At 51.8% G+C, this 22,000-nt stretch overlaps 1 protein-coding gene across 1 annotated transcript in view; it reads left to right on the top strand.

Moving 5' to 3' along the window:
* TMEM47 (transmembrane protein 47) overlaps positions 1–9,811 on the top strand; it is a 43,270-nt gene extending 33,459 nt beyond the window's left edge. Inside the window, exon 3 of the mRNA XM_078618460.1 lies at positions 364–9,811. Within this exon, the coding sequence (XP_078474586.1) occupies positions 364–551 (188 nt within the window). The 3' untranslated portion in view covers positions 552–9,811. The remainder of the gene's footprint in view (positions 1–363) is intronic.
* Positions 9,812–22,000: the final 12,189 nt, after the last annotated feature.

Raw genomic sequence — 22,000 nt, 5'->3', positions numbered from 1 at the left:
GTAAATGTGGAGGTGAAACAAAAAACCAGGAGGACCTCTGAGAAAAATCCACGTGATCACGCGGAGAAACATGCAGAGAGAGAGTGACACGCAAACCCCAAATATACAGCAGGCTTCAGGGTCGGGAACGAACCCACGACCTCCTGTAGACCAGGCGAGGGACTTAACATCTCATTCACCAGCCGGGACATTTACACGGCCTGCGGTGTACGTTTATGATGATCGGTGCACGACGATGCAACCATTCATTCAAACCAACTCTCTCCGGTTCAATAAGTTGCGTGCGTTCGAGAAGACACGTGCATTTCATCGTCGCGGGGCCTTGCTTGACTCGCGCGCCTGTTTCTGTCCGCACGCGTGCAGCCGTCCTGCAGGTGTGTGCCCTGGTGCTCTACCCCATCAAGTTCCTGGAGGCGCCCGCTCAGAGCAGCACCTACTACGAGTTCAACTGGGGCTACGGCGTCGCCTGGGGTGCCGTCATCTTCATGATCGGGGCCGGTGTGCTCTACTGCATCAACCCCAAGACGGAAGACCACGATTACCCATACTGAGCCATGGGGGGATGGGGGGGGGCAGTGGCGACGACGACGACGAACGGCAGCGACGTGTGGGAACTGTTGACCTCGTCCGCTAGTCGTCGGCGAGCCTCCAAAACAGAGCGAGGTCGGAGAGAGAGGAAGGGGGGGGGGGGGCCTTCTGTCGCGAGGGGTTCAAAGTGTTAGCGCGTTTGAGCCCTCTCCTTGTGTGTGTCTGGCCGGAGTGGTGTGTGTGGGGGGAGAGGGGGGGGAATAACTTTCGTTAAACGTGATCCGATGTGAATTGAAGTGTTTTTTTTGTTAGTTATGAAAGTCGCATTGCCCTGAGGGGACTTGCCCCCACCCCCCCACCGTCAATGTCCTTGGCCCCGTTGTGCGAACGCGTTAACCCCCGAAACGGAAGGTCGCGCGTCGCTGCCCGTGCCGAGCGAGAGGCCTGCAGGCCGAGGGTGGCCACCTCGACATGCTTGGGGGTGGGGCATGGCGGTTGACTTCCTCATCAAAGGAGACACGCGCCGGGCCTTTTAGCTCTGGTTTTTAACCTGCGGTGCTCACTTCACGCACGGCCCTGGGTTTGTGCGTGCGTCCGTGCGTGCGTGTAGTTCAACGGTCAGCGCGCTGCACGGCGAAACCGGCGACCCGAGTTCGATTCCCGCTCACGCCCAACACCGATTATCTGAGCCTGTTTCCGGGCCTCCCCTAGGTTGACTCGGCCATGATGCGGTGTGTAGTAAACATCGCCACTGGGGAGATAAATGCGGCCGGGTGTGGTGCTGACCACCCCCCCATCCCCCTCGTATACCGTTCCGGCCTTCGTAGGTGCTACTCTCTAACAGCACTCGCACAGACGGTCTGTTAAGGCTATACGGAGGGGGAAGAGGTCTTTGTCTTTGTGAGAGAGAGAGAGATAATCCCTGGCCGAGTCTCGCCCTCTCCCCCACTACTGGGCCAGTGGCGATGAGCACGTGCTGACGTGCATGCACACGCTCGGGCTCGCTCATTTTACAAACGCAATTGCAGTTCAATTGACAATTTACACAGTGTTCTGCAGGGCGATCAGGTGACACTTGGTGCAAATATGAGCACGATGATGGTAACACTACAGGGAAGGAGGTGGGCGTTAGTTTTATTAAGCCGAGGCGGAGATAGCGGCGGCCGGGATGATACCAGATGTGAACGTATCTCGCTTGTCCCCTAGCGCCCGTGGTGGCGTTCATTCAGCGGTTTCAATTCCCTTCACGTGGCCAACGACGCCGAATTCTACGATGTTGTCCACGGGTAATTGAGTGGGGATCCCGAAACCCGTTCGCGCGTATTAAATCCCACCTCGGGGGTAAGAGACACGGGAGACGGTCGGCCGACGGGCGGGGGGAGAAAGGACGGTGTCCAATAAGCCTCGACTTGAAGCGAGCATTAGAAGTATTGGTGCGTGGCGTGTGCGTGGTGTGTGTGGTGTGTGTGTGTGTGGGGAGCGGTAGTGTAGTGGTTAGCGCTTTACGCTACAAGCCTGGTGACGCGGGTTCATTTCCCACTCGCGGCCAACGCCCAGTGATGAATATAAGAACCTGTTTCCGGGCCTCCCCTAGGTCGACTCGGCCTCAAATCAGTACCTGGTGCGACGTGTAAACATCGCCGCTAGGAAGACAAAGGCGACCGGGCGTGGTGTTGGCCACCCACCCCCTCGTGTGCCGTGCCGGCCTTCATAGGTTGCTCGCTAACGGCACTTGCCCCTACAGTCTGTCGAGGCTATACGGGGGATCTTTGTCTTGGTGTGTGTGGTGTGTGGATGGTGACGTGCAGGCAGAGAGCGGTGACTCGCGGTGTGGAACGCGAGCGCCTGTGCTGCGTGTGCGTGCGTGCGCGTGTGTGCGCGCGTGTGTGTGCGTGCGTGCGCGTGCGTGTGCGTGTGCGTGTGTGTGCGTGCGCGTGTGTGCGTGCGTGTGTGTGCGTGCGTGCGCGTGCGTGCGTGCGCGTGCGTGCGCGTGCGTGCGTGCGTGTGCCCGAGGCTCCGTTGGGGCACGTTAGGGGTATAGCGCGTGCGTGCCCGTTGGTTGTAATTGACGGGAACGTGGTGGGGGGGAGGGGGGGTGTTCTCGGGGTGCCCATCTCAGCCCACGGCCGACGCTACGTTTTTGCGTTTTGTTCTCCCCCCCCCCCCAATCCGCATCTCCGATTGGCTACGTACGGGGAGGTGTGTTGGGGGGGGGGTGAAAGAAGGTCAACCGAGGTGCGTGCGCACGCTTAGCGTGGCGTCCAAGTTTCTCTCTCAGTGTTTTTTGCGGGTGGAGATCTTGCAAGAGATGTGGAGGGAGGGAGACAAACGCCGTGAGTGAGCGAGACACCGACGGGGCCCCCCCCCCCCGACTCTTAAAAGTCGGCGCGTATCTTTGCACCCTAATTGATGTGGAGATTTCGCTTGGAGGAACGGTTACTTTTTGCATATTAATAATAAAGCACCTTTTGACGACGTATTTGAGAGTTTGTAACGAGACGCCGGGAATGTCGAGCCACGCTGCTCGGAGCTCGAAATAATTTTGTGGTCCCTTTTGTTTGTTAACAAAATCATCGTCGGTGTTTTCGCACCAACGACCTTGCTGATGATACTGGGAGTAATTGGAACCTTGGGGGACTGTTTGTGAAATCGGATGTGTCGTGGCGTCTTTTCGTGACTTCTAAGATGGTTCGAAACATTCTGCGGTTACGTTTGGTTACTGGCAGGTTTTACAAGACAGGCATGTTTAACAAAACATTTTTTGACTCCCAAGAGTAATTTCAACGTTGCGTCGGGTTCCGTTTAAATCAATGGTTAGGTGTAATTTATTAGTGGTATTTTTTTTTTCAATTTTTTTCCAACGTTTCTGCCTTCGGAGGAATGTGTGTTTCTGTACAAATTGGGGGGGGGGGTGGTGGAGGTTACGATGGCACTGGTTTTAGATGGTGGTGGTGTTGTGGTGGTTATGGAAAACGTACGGAGCAGGTATTTCAAACGTCGCCGACAATAAGTGCACGCCTTTTTTAAATTAACGAGTTAACGGAGAGAGTGTGCGTGCGTGTGTTTTTATTTGCCCGCCTAATTTTGATCTTATTAATGACCACGGCTTTCGCGCGCGGTCCCGAAAATGAGAAGTGTTTTTTTGTGACCCGTTACAATTACGTGGAGGAAAAGTACCTTGGGGAAAGAAAGGTGGTGGTGGTGGTGGGTGGGTTATGGTCATGCCGGTCGGAAATTCCTTTGAATGGATAACAATTGCAATTGTTCATAATGGAGTTTTTTTTTGGGTTAGATCGCGTCAATTTTCGTTACTAGTGCAGCGCGCACCCATTGTGTTGGAGAGTAAACCTACAACATTTGCAGTGCTCGAGTTGTAAATGTTGTCGTGAGTTGTGGGTTCACTCCAACACCCACCGGTGGTCGTCACGCGTTGTTTACGTGACACAAAACCTTACTCACTGGCTTGTGTCGGGTGGTGGCGGCGGGTTTAACGACGCATTTATATTTACGCGATCTCACCCAAAAACCTTCTGCGTGTTTAAAATAACCATTGGTACGGGGGTGTTGTGCCAAATTTTGAAAGATCTGGGGGGACAAAAAAAAACCCTTACCGTGCGCGGGATATCCTTTTTAAAAGTGTGTTGTTGTTTTTTCTCCAAAGCCGGACGTGCGGATCGACACTCCACAACAACAATAACAACATCGGTGGGGGGTGGGGGGGGTCCCGGGGGGGGTCCTGTCTTTTGTGAAGCCAGCGTGTGCCAGGTCGTACAGCCCACACACTTGGGGGGGGGGCTATATAGCTCTTTTTTTCAGAAGCAACCTGGCTATCACAAATGATAGCTCAACGAAGCGGCCTATCGCGTGTAAATTTATAGCAGCCAAACACTCTAAATGCGTGAGGTTGATTCTAAACGTGGAGGGGGAAAAACCGGAGGTCCCGGAGAAAAATCCACACGGCCACGGCGAGAGAGAGAGAGACCAGCAAACTCCAAATATACAGGCATCAGGGTCGGGCTCGAACCCACGACCTCCTGTATAACCAGGTGAGGTAGTTAACATCTCGCCAGTGTCGTCACGCTTCCCCCCCTGGTTTGGCTTGGGTTGTCGTGTGATTTCATTCGAAACTTTTGATATTTCTGACAAGACACTCTGGAGACGACGAGCACAAAAATTGTAAGTTTTTTTTTTTTAATGAATGTCCATCGCCCGTTAAATGACGTGCAGCACAAAACCACGTTCACCCAGTTATTGCCGGCACGGTCATGCGACGTGACCCCTGGATTGTGGCGCGTTTAATTAACTCTTCTGTGACCGACGGCCAAGTGCGTTGTGTAGGCCTCGCAGGGTTGTGTATAGTTTGCAACGGTTTGGGCCGAGTAAAATGCCATGAAAGCACAGCAAATCGTTAAAAAGCACAATAAAAAAAATTGCTGAATACATCGGCAAAGCTACGGAAAACTGACATTTCGATTTAAGCATCGTCACACCGTGAAAATGTACACCGCTTTTAGTGGCGTAAAAAATGTTACGACCACCCCTTACCGTCGTGAACTATTAACTTGATCTTTAGTTAACAAGGAGATGCCTTGTGGCCCTTAACGTAGGCGTTCGCCAAACCTCGCCAGCCCGTTTTGGTGGCATTCCAGCTGCTAAAAAAATTGCCTTTTGCCCATCGGCGTGGCAGACTGCGTCGTCTGCCCCCGAGGGAGGGATGAGGGCTGGGGGGGGGGGCTGCAGCCGTGGAGTCAGCGTCGAAGCGTGAATACTGCCATTCGTCGTCGGCACGCGCATCCGTTGGGCTGCATCAACGAAGGAATTTCGTCAATAATGGATGTTTTTTTTCGGGTTACGCGATGCGACTCCCCCAAAAAACCCTGTAATTACGGATGATATTGGTCGGGAAAGGCTCTGGTTTTATATGGAATTTCGAGTGATGAAACGCTGCAGAGGGTGGGTGGAGATTTCTGCGTGCTCGGAATTGCATTGAGAGAAAGCGTCGCTCGATCGGAGAGGAGCGTGGGAGGCTTACTACACATTCTATGGGGGGGGGGGGGGGTTGTTCGTTCACCTCTCCTTACCGCCCCCCCCCCCGGCACGAAATTTGCCGCGACAGGATTGTGGACGACGGTGATGAGTACGCGATGTGACGTTTTGTCGCCGGGAATGATCACCCACCCCGCCTCGTTGTGTGGTAGAGCACCACACACAACGTGGACATCGAGCGGAACAGACACCTGTTGTTACATTTTTTTTCTTTGCAGTTTAGGGCATTCGAACCGATCGGACGAAGGTTCCATCGGTCGGCGTGAAACGCTTGCGGTTTATTGTCGAGCAGATGTGCGCGCGGAGTCAGCAAGGCGGTTTCACGTGAATCCTGACCTCTCTCTCTCTCCCTCGTCCATTGGGACTTTGGCAATGGACCCAAATGGGCTGTGGAGAGGAATCGGCTGACGCAGAATGAATGTACGAGAAGTACAAGGTGCAGCCCTGCAATTGCTTGCGCAACACCATGGCTGGCTGACATGAGGCCCTCAATTAGAGGGTATTTGGCCTACTCTTCCACGCTGGCCCGACAGTCTTGGAAGAGGTGGGAACTATTATCGATTATTATTTTACCAGGTAAGGCCCACGGAGCTATACTAGCTCTTTGTCTGAAGCCACAGATGCTAGCTCAACGAAGTGGCTTATCATCATCACGTGCAGATGTATATCAGCCAAATGCTCTAAAAGCGTGGTGACGTTGATTCTAAATGTGGAGGGAAACACCGGAGGACCCGGAGAAAAATCCACGCGACCACGGGGACAGAGAGAGACACGCAAATCACATATACAGCATGCGTCAAGGTCGGGATCGAACCCACGATCTCCTGTATACCAGGCGAGGTAGCTAACATCTCGCCACTGTAGCACCTCATTTATGCCGCTGGGTGGACAGAGACGGCGAGTGGGGATTTAAGACGGGGCCCTTTGCTTCAACCGCCACGCCTGGAGATCCGAGTCCAACCGGCGGCCCTCTGACTTGCGAGTTCACCGCGCGAATGTTACACCCGTTGCAGAATCGGCTTTCTTAGAACGCGGTGTGAAATATCCTGGACAGATGCGTCACTTGAGACGTGTCTGGGTGACACGGGAGCAAAGTGTATTTAAAAAAAAAACTGTCGCGCGCCCTTCCGTAAGATAGATTCCTTCCCACGGCTGCGTGCACATTTTTTTTTACTCTTTTTTTTGTTGCACCCATCTCAAGTGTTGCTGGCGGTCACTGCGAGGCCAATAACTCGGCCGCGTTTTATTTCTGGACACCCAGTGGATTATGCGAGACGCGTGCCGCACGCGTCTTATTTTTAGTAGGGTCTCCCTGACGCGGCGATACTACGATAGGGTGCCAGGTTGGGAAGGAGTGGGAACGCTGAAATATTAAGAAAATAATTATCGCGAAGAAAAGCTCAAATAAAATCACTTTATCGGTACCGAAGTGCTCCCCACAAGGCCACGCGGAAGGGCGTGGAGCGCAGTTTTGCACCGGCTATCATAGAATGCGGCGGACGGGTCGTGACAGTTCACTGCGGTGAGTAACAATGTCTATAAAAACAACGGCGCCACTACTGCGCCTCTAAAGTCGACGCTGAACCGCTCACGCGTTCCGAAATTCGGCGGTAAACGGGGGGACCCACCCTGAAACACACAGAACGTAAGTGAAAAAAAATTAACCCGTAAAAACAAAGTTTTTCACTATAAATCCTTTATATGCGTAGCGGCTAGAGTCCTCTCGTCCTCTGGCTTGAGATGGCTGCCACCTATGGGTCAGATGATTGTCTGCCAGCATTAAGCAATTGGTAATTAAATATTTAAAAAAAATTCCCTAAACAGTGTAAAATTTTGAAAAAATCTTTTTCACGAAAATTAATTGTCACGCACAACGAGTCTGTGTGGAAAATGTCAGCTCGATTGGATCACGGGAAGTGGGTTAAAAAACGACCGAAAGATTTGCACGGTCGTAAGCAAGCAAGCACGCAAGCAAGCAAGTGAACTTAATATAAAGGATTTAAAAATGTTGAAGCTTAAAACAACCCCTACATAGCTCAGGGGGCTTTACCTGGTATAGTAAAACATAGTTTCGTTTAAAAAGAGTTGAAATGGGTATCCATCCGCCCAGACCAATTAACCGCCACCCACCCAGTTCCGTATCTGTGTAGCTAATCTTGCAACGATGTTCACATGACCGAGTTTAACACACGTCCACCTGTAACTCGGGTTGTAAATGTAACCCTGGCCACGTGTCTGCCAGTGTTTAAAGCCTTCTCTAGTCGGGGCCTCTAATCGCCCTACCGCATAACCGAAAGAAAAAAACTTTGGCCATTTCAGGTCTTGGCGTTTGAAAGTTTATATATATAAAGTGATTTCCGTAGCTAAACGGTCTTTACATAAATAACCACGATGTTAATGCCAAAAGTATCCAACTTAGCACTGTTGGCGACATGTAGGCGGCATATTCATTTTGAATGAGCTAAATGTTGAGAATTATATATTGAATTTAAGTTTTTGCACAAGACGCTACTTTATTTTCCGCAGTTTGTATCTGCTGTCGATATTATCCGGATAATATATTTGCAGTGTTAACTATATAAATATGGGGGGGGGGGGGCTTATTAATAATAATGTTTCATCTGGGCTGGTGGTGGTGACTTTACTTTGCTTGGTTTTCACACTCGGAAATGCATGCTGTGTGTTCACCATCTGTACGCAACACGTGCACCTCCCGGTAGGAGGGGGGCGGGGGTGAAATGTGCTTTGTGTAGCCACTGATCCTGCACCACGAGGTCCCGCCAAAGAGTTAATGGGATGATTGTTTGAAAGCGTTTTTTTTGCGTAACTCTTGCGCATTCGGCAAAGCTTCGCTGAGCCTCATGACTCCTCTTCTTCAGGACGGGTCTTGCCAGTAAGTTGGTGATGGGGGGGTGGAATGGCGCAATAGTTTGCGGTGTAAATTTTAGTTTTCCTCTCTCTCGCAATACGGAGAAAAATTGGGAGAGGTGACGACGGCTCACGACTGTCTGCTCACTCGAACGACGTCGGTGGATCTTAAATTGCTGGGAGAAACGGGGAGGCGACTGCCTGTCCGTGTGTAAGTTTGGGAGGGTGCGAGATGGCGCAGAGAAAGAGCCACACGGCCGACGGACACAGCCGACGCCACCGTCCTCGTGTCGGTCTAGGGGAGGGGGGGGGTATCCCTTTCTCGACTGGGCCCCGACACGGGGAGGCGAATTCGCCCCCAACGACCCCCCCCCCGAGGGCAGGGCTCCACCAAGACTCGAAGGTTGAACGTTTCGAAGCGACCTCTCGAATCGACGCTCATGACGCCACGCAGAGAGGGTCACATGACCACGCGCCCCGAGACGCCTTGACAAGCGGCAGGTGACTTCGTGGTCACTCGCCATCCAAAACAGAATCGGAATGTTTATTTTTACACGATTTGAGTAATTGGCGGATATTTTTTGTCCAAATTTGACCGATCGACATTGGGGTTTTTTTTTTCATCTAACGGAGCAAAATTAACAAACAAACCACGCAGAACCAATGGGAGCATCTAGAACGTCACCACGCCGTCTCCTCCGCAGTGACAGCGTCCAAGCAGACGTGGCGAGGCAGCCGCCAGATTGTCACGGCGGGCGCGCACTCCAGGGAGCCAGGCCGGTGACCGGCGGTCGGCGTGAGAGGCGGAACAGATGGAACGCGCGGAGGGATCGGCAGTTGTCTCGTCGGTGGGAGACCGGTCGCGTGGACTCGTGGCTGAACTGCTAACGGAGGGAACGAGTTAATCCGCGGAGCTGTTTCCTGCGTGTGTGTTCGCGCTCGTCCCTCTTGTCACGGCTCTCCGTCGTGATGTCCGCCGCGCTGTCGTTCGTTGTTGCCACGGACACGATGTTGTCCGACGTTTCGGTCCGCGTGCTGGGAGCCTGTTCTGGGTGCCTCCAGCTCCCGATCGGAGCTGCTGCTCGGCTAACGCGCGGAACGTCGGGACGCCCCCCCCCCCCCTGCCCGGTTGACGCAAAATAAAAAACGCATCGGAGTGAACGACGCAAGCGGAGAGTGAACGACGCAAGCGCAACTCTTGACTGGATCTTGTCTGTCGCAGCTGCTAACGGCTTGCCAGAGGCGTCGTGCATTGTATTTCGTCTCTTTTCTTTCCACCTTTCTTCCCCGAGTGAGTCGCCGTCCTCTTTGTCTGCTTCCTAACAGTTGTGAACGTGCGTGTTGAGAAAATAAAACCCCTTTCACAGCCGTCGCCTGGTTGCTGTTGTTTTGTTGAGCGACACGGGAACAAATGGGAACAAAACGGACTGCGTCACGGGATGAGTATATCGTGTTGCCGGCAGAATTTCGTTCGCTGCGTAATGCGAAAAACTGTGACGACATCGATAGAGGTGGCGGTCGTGGTGGCGATTCGTTTGATTCTTCACACGAATGATTCCTCAACGGCTGCGTCCTACAGCGCCCTGTGTAGGCTGGTTGAACAACTTCTTGTTTGGTTCTTTCGGTAAAGTCACGTAGGTGAAAACATAAAATACAAATGTAATTAAATCACGACGTTAAACCCCTTAACTCCGGCATCTCTCCCACTTCAGTATAAAAACATTATTGCTGTGGTTGTCACACCTGATGATGATTGCTTGTGTTGCAATCGAAACGGCGTGAATTATTTTATTTTTTTTCACCTACGTGACTTTACCGAAAGAACCAAAGAGTATGGATCCTTGCAGTCACGAAAACTTCAAATCTAGAACGACGACTTCTTCTTCTTGCGCACGCCACGGGACGAAGCCAGCCGTGCCAATCGGGAGATGGGGAGTGAGTGAGTGCGTCCGGGTAAGATCGGCCTCTGTGGAGGAGGCTCGTGAAGGACGCTGCTGCTGCTGCTGGGCAGTAGGAGGCAGTCGCCCTCCAGCAGCAACGGAGGAGCGACGCTCACAACAACGAGCGGACCGCCCGGCCGGATACATCATAGCAAGGTGGCACAGGTGGGGGGGGGGGGGTGTTACAGCTGGTGCATCTACCGGTCATCTCAGCCGACCCATGGCACCAGGGTCTGTGTCGGCGAGCCTCTGACACTTCACACGTGGTAGCCTCGAAGTGCACCTGGCCTGGCACAGGCGACGTGGTGACGTCGCCGTCACTTTGTGACGAACGGCGGTTCACTTGGTGTGGGGGGGGGGGGTCAAATGTCATCATCTAGCGCGTGTTCTACAAGTCGTGGGGGGCGGGGGGTGCTCGCTACTCGCCCAATGAACGTTCTTCTACTTGGGCTCCACGTTTACACGTGAACCTCATGGCGGAACCGTGATGCAGTCATTTTTTTGTCTGTCGATGGTCGGCGATGCGGCAATCGGCTCATCTCGACGAGCTGAACACGATGCACGACTCAGAGTTGAATTTTTCGATAACGGATTTTTCTGTCATGCTGATGTTTGGCGTTTCGACATCGCAGAGTAGCACCACCGATTTCGGATTGATTGGTGCCCCAGTCGCGGAGTGAAGTACACCCCTGGAATAAAAAAGAGTCCCAGAAATAAAATATTTAATTGCCTCGGCCATTTAGTGTTATTTAGTACCCCGGGGTACCGCCATAAGGGGCCGTCCATAAATGACGTCACGCACCTAAGGTGGGTGGGGTCAGACATTTGTGACGAGGGGGGGGGGGGTTGAGAAATGTGACGTCACGTCAAAATGCGCAACTTTAAATTCTGTTTTTTCAGTTTCATTTATTTGGTGTAGCCCTGTGAGCCATTCGGCTCTTGAATCGGGTGCAACCGCAACAAACAAAAAACAAAAACATGAACAAGAAAACATCTTAAAGTGACTATGCGCAAACAGAACAATCCAGGAAAAAACTGCAAAGTCTTCCAGAAAAAAAAGCGGCGTATATCAACGATAAATCTAGACAAGACGTTCTACTTAATTAAATAGACTTTTTAATAAATGTTTTCTCCTGATACAGCAGAGTGCATCGCCACATTAAATACGCACTACGATGACAATCGTTTAAAGCGATTTGAAGCATGTTTTTTATTTGGAGGGGGGCAGAGCTTTGTGACATCATACTTGAGGGGGGGGGGGGTCTGACTTTTTGTGACGCCGTGTGACGAAGCGGGGTGGGGGGTAAAAAATCGTCCAAAATTGCGTGACGTCATTTATGGACGGCCCCTAAGGATCAGTTGATGGGAGGGGGGACACAAAGCCCCCACCCCGAGTCACGTGTCATTCGGCAGGGACTTGTCCTGGAATGTGTGACCGTTAAATTCCTTTCCTTTTCATTGAGATTGAGATTGGCACTTGGGCCCCCGGCAATGCATTTGTTGTGTGGATTGTGCCATGGGCTGACAAGGACGAACTTTCCTTCCCACAAAAGCGATGTGCCGGTAAATAAAACATTCTTGTATTTTTTTTCTTCAGAATTTATGTTTTTTATATACTGCAAGAATCCGATGAGCTACGAATCTTTTTTTTCCAAGATGTCCGGTAGTTTTACAGTGTGAATACTTTACTGTGCATACGAGTTTATACTTCGCTGTGTACTTTACTGTGAATATTAAGATGACAATAACAGGTAATGCTATTTTAGTGCACACAAACGACAGGCGGTATAAGAACAATGGGCTCGCATGATGTGCAGGCATAATGCACGTTGACTACAATATAAACAACCCCACCGGTTATTGATAATCCATTGTTATTCATATGCATTCATTAACCCCCCCCCACACACACACTTCGCACAAGAAGAGCTCACACGTGAAGTCATCACATCTACCCCTCTAAGGAACGAGGATTTCTCCGCAAATCTGGCTGTCGCCTGATGATGCCGGTTGTAATTACTGGCGAAACGTCGTACTCAGACTGTAAATGTTGTGGATTTACCCTCCAACACACACCGATGTTGCTGTACTAGTGACGAATTGGCACGTTCTGTTTACGTGGAAAACCTTACTCATTGGCTGTGTCGGGTGGTGGTGGGTTTAACGACACACATACATTGACGCGATCTAACCCCCCTAAAAAACCTGTATTATGGAGGAAGTTTTTTTGTGTTGTCTCTGGGAGACATCACAGGCATGGAGAAATCTGCGGCTGTTGTCTTCTCGATAGACCTGTTCTTCACCAGAGGACGGCTGCTTGCGTTGTAGGCGAAACGTCGTGAGAATTGTATTTTATTATGTTTTAATTTTATTGTTTCCATTCTACGTGACTTTACCGAAAGAACCAAGAAGATGTTGTTGAAGTGTTAAGGCGCACACACACACGCACAGAGACACTCACACTCCACGTGCACGCTCTCCCGATTTGGAGTGTGCGTCCTGCCTTCGCGATGCGAACGCACACGTCAAGCAGAATTCCTCCCACCTGGCGCCGTCCATCAAAGAGGCAGGAAAACACCTCCCGAGGTGTCACGAACAACCACGAGAGGGGGGGGGGGGTGGTGACTTGACCTCTCCTAGGGCTTCGTTCACTGCAAAGAAAAAAAGAAACACACACACACGCAGACACCGTTACAAACGTTTGATTGCCACTTTGCTTTGTTCAAACGGCGACGTCATTCACGAGCGTCATGTCGTCTTCTTCTTGGTCTTCCTCTTCCACGCGGGGGGTGTTCCGCCGTCATTGCCAACCTTCTCCACGCCTGCCCTGTCCTGGGTCCACCGTGTCCGATTACACTACATCGCCCCCCCACCACGTCTACCTCTTGATCGCTTTCCTTCCAATCGCATCGATTGTCACCTCCTGAGCCACATCATCTTCGCCTCGTCTCTCAGCATGACCGAACCACACCATGCTTCTCTCTCTCGCCCTCTCTCTCTCTCTGGATCACCTTCTCCGTGATTTCTGCCACCTCGAGTCTGCCTCTCACGTCTTCATTTCTCACCCTTCGTCCTTCCTTGTTGAACCCCGAAACCCGCCGCGACATGATAATCTCACGGGCGTTCCTTATTTCGAAAAGAATAACCGCGATGAGCGTGGTCGGAATTTCATTATTGCTTTAGCTAAAAAGTGCCGTGTTTGTGATGGTGGAGAATGGGGAAGGCGGCGGTATTTGTTTGTTTTGTTCGTAAATAAGGGGCTGTCCATAAATGACGTCACGCGATTTTGGACGATTTTTAACCACCCCTCCCTCGTCACACGGCGTCACAAAAAGTCAGACCCCCCCTCAAATATTACGTCACAAAGCTCTGCCCCCCCCCCAAAAAAAAAAACATGCTTCAAATCGCTTTAAACTATTGTCATTGTAGTGCGAATTTAATGTGGCGCTGCACTCTGATGTTGGAGAAAACATTTATTAAAAAGTCTAATTAAGTAGAACGTGTTGTCTATATTTATTTAAAGTTGCGCATTTTGATGTGACGTCACATTTCTCACCCCCCCCTCCCTCGTCACACATCGTCACAAATGTCTGACGCCCCCCCCCCCCACCCTAGGTGCGTGGCGTCATTAATGGACGGCCCCAAGGCATCCATCCACCTCCCCAACGGAGAGTTGATGCAAACGATTTTAAATTCCGACAAAACTTCCCCGTCTGAAAATTCTAATGGCTCCGACGGGAAATGCGCATTGTGTTGTGCAGCAGCAGCAGCGGGAGGGAGGATCGCTTCGTTCACTGATGAGTTGACCCCTTACGCGGAGCCGTGATTTCGCAGTCACCTCTGAGCGCTCTCGCTAATTGTCTCTGTGGGCCCCCTTGGCGAGGCTCGTCGTGGTTTTGCTTAACGGCGGTGAAGTTGAATGTCTGATTGAGTTTTTTTTATTGATGGCACCGCGTGTCTATTAGTTATTCCACTTCACACGCTGCAGCTTCGCATTCGGCGATGATATTTTTATAACTCGTCATTTGTAGGCCATCTCTGTCCTCAACAAAGATTAGACAAAGATTAAGGTTCCCCGTATAGCCTTAACAGAATGTAGGGGCAAGTGCTGTTAGCGAGCACCTATGAAGGCCGTCACGGCGTACAAGGACGGTGTTTGACCAGCACCACGCCGCCCGGCCGCCTTTGTCTCCCTCGTGGCGATGTTTTTTACGCACCGCACCGGGTACGCATTTGAGGCTGAGTCGACCTAGGCGAGACCCAGGACCGGTTCAGATCATCGTCACTGGTGTTGGCCGTGAGCGGGAATCGAACTCTGGCCGTCTGGTTCGTAGATCAGAGCGGCGCTAACCGCTGTGCCACCGCTCCCCACCCTATCTGAACACTGCCCCCCCCGGGGGGGGTGGGGAGGGAATAGGCTGCGGCATAAATACCGTGCAGGAGAAAACATTTATTCTGTGAAGGTGCATGTCAGTGTCACGCTGCGGCGACAAGACACACCGATACACAACGTGACGCACGTACCTTGCATACGCACCTTGCACGTGTACCTTGCACGTGTACCTTGCACACGAACCTTGCACGCGTACCTTGCACACGCACCTTGCACACGCACCTTGCACGTGTACCTTGCACACGCGCCTTGCACGCGTACCTTGCACACGCACCTTGCACACGTACCTTGCACACGGACCTTGCACACGCACCTTGCACGTGTACCTTGCACACGCACCTTGCACACGCACCTTGCACACGCACCTTGCACGTGTACCTTGCACACGCACCTTGCACACGCCCCTTGCACACGCACCGTGCACACGCACCTTGCACACGCACCTTGCACGTGTATCTTACACGCACCTTGCACACGCACCTTGCACACGCACCTTGCACACGCACCTTGCACGCTAGGCTTTGGCCAGATGTGTGGACGCGTGTGATCTCTCGTGAGTGGGTGGGTGGGGGGGGTGCGGCGCGGTGGTCTGTGACCTGAGAGTCACAATCCAGGGCACAACAACCCCACACCAGACCGCGCGTGTGTTCCTACCAACAACTTCACAAATGAGGTTGGGGGTTGAAGGGAAAAGTGTTACGAGACGGTGGTGGGGCCGGTGCTGTCGGAGAATTTTTATTGTTTTATATTTGTATTATTATTTGTTTCTTTCGGTTAAGTCACGTCTAAAGATAAAATAATAAATTTAATTAAATAATATAATTAAATTTATTATTTTATCTTTAGACGTGACTTCACCGAAAGAAACAAATAATAATTCCTGCAGTCACGAAAGTTATAAAATTAATATTTGTATTATTTTATTTTTTCTCTTCTACGTGACTTTACCGAAAAAAAACAAGAATATATACCCTCGAACCAGTTCACACCGCTCAACAATAATTATAAACGCTTGCCCAAACAAACACTAAGCGCGGATATCTATTTTATTTTGCTAGTACCGTCATAAAAAGTAATTGGACACTTCGTGGTCACCCCGTTTTGAACCTGCAACGTATTACCCGCGTCACTGCAGTTATCTTTGGTCCGGGCCACGTGAATGCGGCACAGAAGTGACGCGCCAATTAAGGTGAGTGGGGAGGCCACCTTTTGCATTATTCATCTGGGGATTGCCGAACGGCTTTGTTGGATTCGGTGGAGTGGTGGCACGGCGCTGAGCGCGCCACAAGCTGTGGACCCAAGTTCGTATTGATTCTGTGTAAGCAGATGAGATCCACGGGACCAGGGATAGATAGAGAGTCTCATTTGCACGGGCCACCTTCGGGTCACCAAAAATAACATCGAGACCCGTGGAGAGAGAGAGATACAAAGAGGAGCCATAGATACACGTGTTGATAGTTTAAATTTGGATTTTCTTAACCAGGTGAGACCTCAAGAAACGATGGGGGGGGCATTAGTCTACCAGTAGGGGGGCGGTGATTTTGCTTGCGGTGCGAATTCTCCAATTTGGTGACTGCCTTGGGCACGCGATGCCCACGTCTGCCAATGACTTGAGGCTTTGATCGTGAACGTGCCGCTGTTCAGCAGACGGAGGCGCAGAGGTGTGCGGCGAGCACGCCCCGCGCGGTATTAACCAGGGCGGCCGCTGGGAAATCACGAAGGGCCGAACCGCGCCGGCAGTCGCCGCGTTCGTTTGTGTGCGCGTCCATCAGCGGTCAGCGGCGTGGCAGCTCCTCGGGGGTGCAGGCGGTGCAACTGCACACACCCCCCCCCTCCCAACGCAGAGAGGGGATAATTTGGCTGTGTGTTGTCTCGTGTGGTCTGGGAGTGTTGTTTTTCGTTACTGTTGTTTTTGTACTGCATTTGCCAAGCTTGGGATTATATGTAATTTTGCAATTCGAACATATGAGCTCCATTTTTTTTTATTTTACGGGGCGCCACGGTGGTGTGATGCTGTCGCATTAGGGTCAGCTCCATTAGCTCCACAGGAGGGGGGTGATACTGCTACGTAGTCCACAGTGGCGAGATGTTAACTACCTCGCCTGGTATACAGGGCGTGGGTTCGATCCCTACTCTCCTGCCTGTATATTTGGAGTTTGCATGTCTCTCTCCCCATGGCCCGTGTGGATTTTTCTCCTGGTCCACCGGTTTTTACCGCTACGTTTAGTAACATGAGTTTCGATTAGTTGGAGTATTTGGCTGCTACAAATGTCCACATGTTAAGCCACTTCGTTGAGCTATCATCGGTGATGGCCAGTTCGCTTCCTGGAGCTTAAATAAAGATTCCGAACAACGGGTAAGGGGCCGTCCATAAATGACGTCACGCACCTAGGGGGGGGGGGTCAAACATTTGTGACGATGTGTGACGAGGGGGGGGGGGGGTTGAGAAATGTGACGTCACATTAAAATGCGCAACTTTAAATAAATATAGACAACACGTTCTACTTAATTAAATATAATTTTTAATAAATGTTTTCTCATCCAACATCAGAGTCCAGCAACGTCACATCAAATACGCACTACAATGACAATAGTTTAAAGCATGCTTTGAAGCATGTTTTTTTTTCAAAACTGAAAATATGGTTTTTGGGGGGGGGGGGGCAGAGCTTTGTGACGTCATATTTGAGGGGGGGGGGGTCTGACTTTTTGTGACGCCGTGTAACGAGGGGGGGGGGGAGGAAATCGTCCAAAATCGCGTGACGTCATTTATGGACCGTCACCCAACAACTCGGCGCCTCTGCTGTGGGTCATTGTCGCGTCTCGAGCGCCACCCGGTGGCGGAAATAGACGCGGGGAGCACGAAGCTCTCCTCAATGGCATACCGGGCGACGCTTCGAGCAATGGTCATTCTTTATAGGGCCCGTCATTGCCCTTCGTCACTGAAGGGCCATTTGCCCGAAACGTCGCCCATTACATATTATTACAAATATATTGTTCTTGATGAACGCGTTGAGTTTTTTTTATATTTTGGTGTCGTTAACTCGCACTGACGGCGCAAATGTGGGGAGTGGGTGGCGGCAGGGGGGGGCGTGACGGGTGACGTCCCCGACGCGCGCTTTGCCTGCCCGCTCGAGCCAACAGTCAGCCAGCAAAACTTTGCTTCCAATACACACAGCTTGGCACCACTGCCAGCGGCAGCAGCATCATCACCGAGCAATGCATTTCGCTTTGGACATTTGCCGCGCGAATATAATTATCATCGGAATTCGCGTGGCACAGCGTGGGAATACAATATTTTGTTGCTCGGAAGATTATTTTTTTGTAAGCGCGTTTTTTGGTTTGTTCTCACAACTGATACTTCTGTCATTACTTCCCGTGGCCACCAGTCCCTTCGCACTCACAACTGATGCCCCTGTCATTACCTCCCGTAGCCACCAGTCCCTTCACACTCACAACTGACTCCCCTGTCATTACCTCCCGTAGCCACCAGTCCCTTCGCACTCACAACTGACTCCCCTGTCATTACCTCCCGTAGCCACCAGTCCCTTCGCACTCACAGCTGACTCCCCTGTCATTACCTCCCGTAGCCACCAGTCCCTTCACACTCACAACTGACTCCCCTGTCATTACCTCCCGTGGCCACCAGTCCCTTCACACTCACAACTGACTCCCCTGTCATTACCTCCCGTGGCCACCAGTCCCTTCACACTCACAACTGACTCCCCTGTCATTACCTCCCGTGGCCACCAGTCCCTTCACACTCACAACTGACTCCCCTGTCATTACCTCCCGTAGCCACCAGTCCCTTCACACTCACGACTGACTCCCCTGTCATTACCTCCCGTGGCCACCAGTCCCTTCCCACTCACAACTGACTCCCCTGTCATTACCTCCCGTGGCCACCAGTCCCTTCACACTCACAACTGACTCCCCTGTCATTACCTCCCGTGGCCACCAGTCCCTTCACACTCACAACTGACTCCCCTGTCATTACCTCCCGTAGCCACCAGTCCCTTCACACTCACGACTGACTCCCCTGTCATTACCTCCCGTGGCCACCAGTCCCTTCACACTCACAACTGACTCCCCTGTCATTACCTCCCGTGGCCACCAGTCCCTTCGCACTCACAACTGATGCCCCTGTCATTACCTCCCGTAGCCACCAGTCCCTTCACACTCACGACTGACTCCCCTGTCATTACCTCCCGTAGCCACCAGTCCCTTCACACTCACAACTGATGCCCCTGTCATTACCTCCCGTAGCCACCAGTCCCTTCACACTCACGACTGACTCCCCTGTCATTACCTCCCGTGGCCACCAGTCCCTTCACACTCATAACTGACTCCCCTGTCATTACCTCCCGTGGCCACCAGTCCCTTCACATTCACAACTGACTCCCCTGTCATTACCTCCCGTGTCAACCCATATGGTGTACTCCGTGTTCTTGTACAGGGAAATTGAGTTTTCAGATCCATACGGCGTACAGCCGTTTCAATACGGGCACATTTTTTTGTCTATTTGTTTGTGTTTCTCCCTTGTGATGGGACTTTGTAGGATGAACGTTGAGATTTATAAGGGGCACGGGGTGACCAATAAGACCAGAATTGGTCTGTACTAAGGTAGGCAGCACTGACAAGGGGTTGTTGACAGGTGTGGAGAGAGAGAGGGGACGACTCTGAGGCGACAGGAGGAGGAACCGGGAAGGCAGCAGCAGCAGCAGGGAGCCAGGGCGGCGATGCGGAGCCGGCGCAACGGACACTTGCCCAAGCTCTGCGGTCCTCTACATATCGAGATGTTATCGGCCAATTAATGACGAGTGTTTATATGTAGGAGGGAGCCGGAGCACCCGGAGAAAACCCACGCGTGCGAGGGTGAAACACTCTATCCCGTACACGGGCGGTACAGGTGGAGTCTACATTTGCTGTGCCGCCTTCTCCTGGCGTACTCAAGAGTATGTGGCAACACCTCGACGCCCACGGGAAGGGAGTTTCACAGCACGTGTGTGTGATCCAACAACCCTCGCTGCTGCTGCTGCCTCCAACAGTGCTGCGCTACTGGCAAACCACATACAGCAGTGTCGCCACCACCACCACCAGCACCAGGCTACAGAGTCGGGGTGGTCACACAGAAGTCACGTGATTTACGGCAGGCTTGAGCTGTTCCAGGTAGAAGACGGTACATATTTTGCCGCATCATTATTCAGCCTGGACCAGTGCTTTGGTGGCAAGATCTGAATTACCTCGCCTGGTATCCATGACGCTGTGGGTGCGACCCCGACGCCTGTATATTTGGAGTTTGCATGTTCTTCTCGTGGTCACGTGGATTTTTCTCCGGGTTTTCCCCTCCACATTTAGAGACGTGCGTTTAGAGATTATTTGGCTGCTATAAATGTCCACACGATAAGCCACTTCGTTGAGCTATCATTTGTGGCCAGGTCGCTTCTGAAAAAGAACTGTATATCTCAGTCGCCCTTACCTGGTTCAAAAAAACATTTTTTTTAGAAAGAAACTGAGTCAATCCATGCAGTCTGTGAGCCGTGGTGCAGGTCCACCGCCTGCACACTCGACCACTGACCTGGAGCATTGCTTTCGGGTTGCGTGCTTTGCTTTCTCAAGGCAGGCTAGACTGGTTTCGATGTGTTAATGGTCATCTGGAGTCAGGCACTGACATACCATGAAACCGCAATTGTCGAACAGCCATCGTGAGTCAAGAGTCGAAGAATGAACGCAAATCACTCGAGGTATGCCGACGTTGTTTCGCAATGCGTGCGCGACTCACACGTTCTCTTTGCTCGGGCTATCACCGCTGCGGAATTTTCATGGGTCCAGAGGTGGCTGAGCTTGAACATCTCACGGTGACTGTGCCAAGGCCTTGGTGACGAGTGTCACTTGGTAACGCCTCTGAAGTTTACGACCACTCGTCACGCTATATGTGAACGACAGCAAGGACCCATAAATAAGCAGACACTATGCCTCCCCTCCCTGTTATCTGTTCCTCAGCATACACAAAAAACACAAGTACATTACATCCCATCGGCCAACAGACGGCCCTTTTGGGAGATAATTGATTCGGCAGCATTGGTTTTAATGCGAGAAAAAAACACTCTGGGCCGGTTTCGACATCCAATGTCTCATCAGCAGGGTCTGGATTTCCAACAATCCCACGCTAGTGAACGGTCACGTGTTTGCAATGTTACGGAGTTGCTTATATTCTCCACAGCGGTGCTGATGATGATTTTAACAAATCACGTTTCTGCGAACTTGGACCCATTTCGATACGGAGGGGGTTATTTCCAATAAAGGTCTGGCAAATAAACTGAACGCATTCGTAAATAACAGTGTCGTATTAAAGGGACGATATATAAATTATTGTTTTAGATTTATGTTCGATGAATATTGGCGAACGGTGGCCTAATATATATTTTCATTTCAAGGCACCACTGCCAATGCAGAAGCATTACCACCAAATGATTTGAATATCGGCCAGCGAAAAGTCCACACGACCACTTCCAAATATACAGCAGCAGGCGTCAGGGTGGGGATCGAAACCACGACCTCCTGTGTAGCCAGGCGAGGGAGATAACATCTCCTAGCCACCGGGGCGTCCTCGACGGACATACACACACAACTATAGACACACGCACGCACAAAAAAAGATCCCCCGTGTAGCCTGAACAGATTGTAGGGGCAAGTCCTGTTAGCGAACACCTATGAAGGCCGGAACGGCACACGAGGGGGTGGGTGGGCCAGCACCACGCCCGACCACCTTTGCCTCCTCAGTAGCGATGTTTACACACCGCACCAGGTATTTATTTGAGGCCGAGTCGACCTAGGGGAGGCCCAGGACTGGTTCAAATAATCGTCCTTGGTGTTGAGCGGGAATCGAACCCGGGTCGTCGGGTTCATAGCGCAGCGCGCTAACCGCTACACTACCGCACGCACACGCACGCACACGCGCGCACACACGCACAAAAGATCCCCTATATAACCTTAACAGACTGTAGGGGCAAGTGCTGTTAGCGAGCACCTATGAAGGCCGGAACGGCACACGAGGGAGTGGGTGGCCAGCACCACGCCCGACCGCCTTTGTCTCCCTAGTGGCAATGTTTATACACCGCACCAGGTACTCATTTGAGGCTGAGTCGACCTAGGGGAGGCCCGGGACCGGTTTAGATAATCGTCACTGGTGTTGGCCGTGAGCGGGAATCGAACCCGTGTCGCTGGG

Source organism: Lampetra planeri, chromosome 57 (assembly GCF_965212315.1).
Source record: "Lampetra planeri chromosome 57, kcLamPlan1.2.h2, whole genome shotgun sequence".
In the NCBI taxonomy this organism is placed as follows: domain Eukaryota; kingdom Metazoa; phylum Chordata; class Hyperoartia; order Petromyzontiformes; family Petromyzontidae; genus Lampetra; species Lampetra planeri.
The sequence above is the reverse complement of the archived record's forward strand: the minus strand, read 5'-3'. Positions and strand labels throughout refer to the sequence as shown.